Source organism: Pagrus pagrus (assembly GCF_965226575.1).
Source record: "Pagrus pagrus genome assembly, chromosome: 2".
In the NCBI taxonomy this organism is placed as follows: Eukaryota; Metazoa; Chordata; class Actinopteri; order Spariformes; family Sparidae; genus Pagrus; species Pagrus pagrus.
In genome coordinates this window covers 27,232,477-27,237,972 of record NC_140186.1, presented here as the reverse complement: position 1 = coordinate 27,237,972, position 5,496 = coordinate 27,232,477, and the positions used below count along the sequence as shown (strand labels likewise).

General features: G+C 42.3%; 1 protein-coding gene across 2 annotated transcripts in view; it reads left to right on the top strand.

Annotated features, from left to right (window-relative positions):
• Positions 1-5,496, top strand: part of LOC311252035 (ADP-ribosylation factor-binding protein GGA1-like) — a 35,398-nt gene that overhangs the window by 26,079 nt on the left and 3,823 nt on the right. The window contains exons 1-13 of one of the 2 annotated variants that reach the window (XM_084344795.1): positions 54-179; positions 946-1,030; positions 1,233-1,308; positions 1,470-1,568; positions 1,797-1,920; positions 2,693-2,793; positions 3,025-3,105; positions 3,569-3,706; positions 3,795-3,876; positions 4,007-4,117; positions 4,203-4,346; positions 4,734-4,777; positions 5,256-5,446. In XM_084344795.1, coding sequence (XP_084200921.1) covers positions 134-179; positions 946-1,030; positions 1,233-1,308; positions 1,470-1,568; positions 1,797-1,920; positions 2,693-2,793; positions 3,025-3,105; positions 3,569-3,706; positions 3,795-3,876; positions 4,007-4,117; positions 4,203-4,346; positions 4,734-4,777; positions 5,256-5,446 — 1,322 coding nt within the window. In that variant the 5' untranslated portion in view covers positions 54-133. Of the gene's footprint in view, positions 1-53; positions 180-945; positions 1,031-1,232; positions 1,309-1,469; positions 1,569-1,796; positions 1,921-2,692; positions 2,794-3,024; positions 3,106-3,568; positions 3,707-3,794; positions 3,877-4,006; positions 4,118-4,202; positions 4,347-4,733; positions 4,778-5,255; positions 5,447-5,496 lie in introns of those variants that run through there. The other variant, XM_084344796.1, reaches the window with a different exon arrangement.

The window sequence follows — 5,496 nt, the reverse complement described above, 5'->3', positions numbered from 1 at the left end:
CTACTCAATGTCACGTTGTTGTTCCTCTGCGCGTCCAACAGGGGGGGCTGCGGAGTCGCTCCGCCAACGTGTGTCCACGCGATATGTTAGAAAAATCACGCGATAGTGGCCACTTGTTTAGAATTCCCGAAAGATGGCGGCGGCGCCTCCAGAAGAGGCTAGCCTACAGTCTCGCATCAGTAAGTCATCCTATCGTTCATTATCAGATCAACTTTTGAACCTAAAGCGCTAGCCCACGCACTGCTAAGAGATACGGATGTTTTGTCTCCATTTGAATTTGCCGCTGTCGGTCACAGTGCTCTCCCTGGGGAGCAGATTATTTGGGAGTCAAGAGAGCGAATGTCATCAAATCAAAAGTGCAGTGGTCGCTGAGGAGCAAACTCAGTCAGCTGATGAATCACCTTTGCTGTAATGCGCTCGTACACTGAGCTCACATTATAATTACCGTTGACATTTTTGGGTCGGCGACGGCACACGAACACGACATTTAAACTTAAAAATCCAAGTAATGTCCAGCTGAATGCTAACAAAATGAACTAGCTAGTTAGCTGCTGACCGTTTCCTCTTCAAGGATCCACGACAAGCCAGTTGAACAGGAATTGCGACTGCTACTTCTGCTATAACACATGATTTCAGTCTCGCGGGCTCTCGTCACCTTCTCCAAACCAGAGAGCTGATCATTTGCATATTGCAAACAAGCAGAGGTTACAGCTGCTGACAGGGTTCACAGGCGGTCAGTGGGACTGAGCTGTCACCAGCTGCGAAATGTTTGGTTTACAGACCTCACACATTCATACATGACAATGCGAAAGACACAGAATCAAGGGACTCATGTTTGGTTATGTTCTTTGTTAAATGTAAGTTCAAATAAAAAGTCCCTAACATGCAGCAGTAATGTGTAGAGCAGATGCAGATGGAAGTCTGATGTGTTTTCCGTTTGCACAGACAAGGCCACCAACCCTATGAATAAGGAAACTGACTGGGACAATATCAAGGGATTTTGTGATCAGCTCAACAATGATCCAGAAGGGTGAGATGATGATGATGATGATGATGATGATGAAGGATATCACACTATTACAGAGTAGTTATACAAACTGCTGAAACAGATTTAGATTCTAACTTGCTTGTTTATTCAGAGAGTGACATATTTCAAATTCATGTCTTATAGTATTGACTCATTTCTCGTCCATCAGTAAAGTGAAGGTTACATTTAGTTTTTAATTTATCAGCCCCCAGCTTGCGACCAGACTTCTGGCCCATAAAATCCAGTCTCCTCAGGAGTCGGAGGCTATGCAAGCGCTTACGGTAAGAGATCGTCCGTCATAACTGCCATTCAGAGTGACAGTGCAAAGGTCTGCAAAACATAGCACCTGAAGCAACTTGTCATAATTTCTACTGTGAGGTTTTTGTTTGAGTAAAGGCTTGTCCGTACAAAAGTTAAACAAACAGCTCTAAATGATTCCCAGGTCCTTGAGACGTGCATGAAGAACTGCGGAAAGCGCTTTCACAGTGAAGTGGGAAAGTTTCGCTTTCTCAATGAGCTCATCAAAGTGGTCTCACCCAAGGTAATGATCACTATCCTTTATACTGTCATATCAGTTTACTGTACAACAAACTATACATGTGAATTATTTACTGTAGGGCTTTGTAACCAGTGAAGGCAGCTTTTAAGTGGCTGTGGAACCTCACAGGAAGAGATAAAGAAACAGCTGTCCGTGTATTTATCTAGTTCTTGTACTTTTTAGAAGATAAAAACAATTTTTTAAATTACATTAATCCCTTATTCTCTGCAGTATTTGGGTGCCCGGGCTCCAGAGCCAGTGAAGAAGAAGGTGTTGGAAATATTGTACAGCTGGACAGTGAGGCTGCCTGATGAGACCAAGATAGCAGACGCCTATCAGATGTTGAAAAAACAGGGTGAGCCGCTCCAGAAGCTTGAGAACATGACTTACCAGCGAGATAAAGGGCCTAAATCTTGAAGTGTCTCATTTTCTTCATGTTAACGTGCATGATGTACATACAGAGGTGTATGAAAATGTTTTTTGGTTCCCACATTTCACTGATAATGGTGTTTTGGTTCCTGATAATTTCCTCCTTTAACACATTGTGTTTTGTACAGTCGTATCACTTCCCTTTTTTTCAGTGATGATCACACAGGCATGGGACTAATGTCCTTAGTCATGCTTAGTTGAATCTATTGTGAAGTTAAAGGGGCTCTATGTAACAATTTGTAGCAAATTACAGGTATTATTCACTTTTTGTATTGGCCACATGTGAGCAGATTGTAACATGATGTAAAAGATGAGACCTCACCCGTCTCAGTTGTTTAATGCTGCTGGACTCGGGTTGTATTTTCCAGGACAATCCAAAGGATGTGACTTTATGCACGTGCACTCAAGTGCCTCTCTCCGCTCCGCTAACTGAGAGCAGAAGTGGTTATTGTTAGTTAACATAAACCAATGACCAGCTTCCAGCACCAGTTCCACAGAGCCCCTTTATAGACGCTGTTTGCACCAACGTTGAATATGAATGTCAAGTCCAGTGTTATAGCACCAGTATCACATATGTCAAGAACCGTACTGAGCACTGATGCAGAGCAGACCTAGAAAAACTGAGCTCTATACAGTGTACATATATAAATCTGTGCTGTCAACATGTGAGGTTAATAGGTGTCCTTGTTCTCTTCCAGGCATTGTCAAGCTGGATCCCGTACTTCCTGATGACAAGCCCCTTCCACCCCCTCCACCCAGAGCCCAAAGTGCTGTCTTTGAGGATGAGGAGAAATCCAAGGTATGACGTAATGGTGATGAAGAAGAAGAAGCACCCATGCTTTTGAATAGGTTTCCAAAAGGAAGGACTTGTGTATTGCGTTGTTGTTGTGTTAGATTTCTAAAAATATTCTCTACTCGTCAGACCTTTTGAAGTGAACCTCCTGGGAAAATATTTAAGAGACCAGCAGTTGACAAAGTTCTCTTCCTCTTTTCTTTCCTCTCCCACTTATGTCCTATCCTGTTTTTGCAGACGCTGTCTCGCTTATTGAACAGCTCCCACCCTGAAGATTTAAGAGCAGCAAACAAGCTCATTAAGGAAATGGTCCAGGAGGTGTGTCTTCTGTTTTGTTTACCTTATGTGCTGTACAGTTTGTGGACTTGCATGCATGTGTTTCTTTGTTTATCCACCATTTGTACAAAATACACACGTGATAATGTAGCATAATAACATTAATCCACCTGAATAGCAGTGTCAAAGCCTTTTCAACTCATTTTGTGATTACTTTAGTGAGTTTTTTACTCAGTGTCCCCCAACACTGAGATGTCAACAGATTTCACCGTTTAAAAAAGCACTGCTCGTCATCGAATTGCACTCATACAGTAAAGGAAAATATTAACTCTAATTAATTTAATGTTTAAAACCCACTTGACCTTAAGATATTTTCATATTGTGACAAAGAATAGTCTTATAATATTGCCATGTCTCTTGTGTCATAATCACCATGATGAACAAATTCAGTCGTATAATAAAAGTCTGTAAAACTGCAGTAACTCTGATATATCTCTTTTCACAGGACCAGAAGCGCGTGGAGAAGGTATCAAAGCGTGTGAACGCCATCCAGGAGGTGAAGGAGAGCGTGAGCCTGCTGAGCCAGCTGCTGGAGGGCTACAGCAAAGAGAGCTGTTCCCAGAGCAACCAGGAGCTCATTAAAGTCAGCACCGCTCAGCACATAAAACTAGCTGCAGTGTCATAACTCCGCTTGCACCGCTCACTGATTTCTAACATGTGTCTGTTTGCAGGATCTGTACCAGCGCTGTGAAAAGATGAGGCCCACACTATTCAGATTAGCAAGTGATACAGAGGATAGTGATGAAGCCTTGGGTAAGTGTGTCATATCGTATAACTATTGATGAAGTAACTTATGCCCCCTTACAAATTTCATGGAATCGGGCTCATTTAAAAGCTTAAGATTTGAAAAACGCTTTGCTAATGACCCCTTTTCTGCTTACAGCGGATATCTTACAGGCCAATGACAGCCTGACACAGGTCATCAACCTGTACAGACAGCTGGTAAAGGGGGAGGATGTGTCAAAGGATGGCATAACCACACCCTCACCACCAGGTAGCTGCATGTGTGTGTTTGTTTTCAAGTTCAGAGTTGAAAATGGCAGTGAAGTGTGGTTTAGCATATTTTCTGTCCAAACCAGGCAGCAGTAGCTCAGCACTCGTAGACCTGATGGGGCTCAATGCATCAGCCAACACAGCACCATCCAACCCGGAGCCCTCCAGCCTACAGACCCTGACTCAGAGCATGGGCATCAGCCTGTTGGACGATGAGCTCATGTCGCTGGGTAAGCACAAAAAACTCATCTGGCTTGTAAACACAAAGGTAGATTACTAAGCGTAACTTTTTTAACAAGCCAAGAAGTAGTCAAGTCAGCAATGTAAGCGCAGCTCAGCCTGCACAGCACAGGTGTACCTTATTTCCATCGGCTAGTGTGCAGCCCTCCTGTCGGCTGATTGGCTGAAACCCAGCGTCTTCAGGAGCAGACCACATCTGGATAGACCACAACAAAGCTACACACATTCACAGCCTTGAATGCATAGCAGTTTTTCGTTTTATTTATGTTCGGGATTTGTTTGAAGCAGTATTTGAACAGCATTAAACTTCAATATGCTATAACCAGAAACATTTGCATGAAATCTGATTAACCTTTTTTTATCTCTTATTTTTTTAGGACTGAATGTAACGGAAAACTGCGACTCTCAGAACACGTTTCAGGTACATTTTGTAATAAAAAAACTGTACTGTGTAAATTAAAGCCACTATATGTAGAATATTGAACTTTGGTGCCACCAAGTGGAAGTTTTGCAGCACAGGATTTGTTGTCAACGTAAAAATAAGTCTTGATTTGAATATACTTCATAAGAAATGCTTGATTTTCAACATGATCTGGTGTTTTATCTATACAGTCATTATGTAAACCATAAACCTTTTAATATTTAAATGAAATGATCCCAACATCAAATGTGTTTGTTGTCTTCTGGCATCTTACACCAAATGAAGTATTTTTGGTTTAAGTACCTTGAAAGTGTACAGCTGTATGAACCTGAAAACAAAAGCTTTTGCCATGAGAGTCATTTAAAAAAAGCTTTAATCATATAAGAATCTCACACATATTGGCTTTAATACTGACTTCATTTTCAAACCATTTGACATCATCTCTGTCAAACTTCAACCTTCTGTATGTTTCTCTCAGTCCTATGAAAGAACAGAATCATCCACTCCGTCGGTCCCTGCTGCAGTGTTGCTACCAGCTGTGGTCCAGACATCCCAGGCTCCGCCAGTAGAGGCCCCCACTGCGCCATCTAAACCCGTGGAAGACCTGGACTCATTGGGGAAGACATTGTTACAGCAGTCCCTACCTCCAGAGAGCCAGCAGGTCAAATGGTAAGTAGGTCTTTGTTGTTTAATATTTTTTGCTTGTGTGCACACAACAA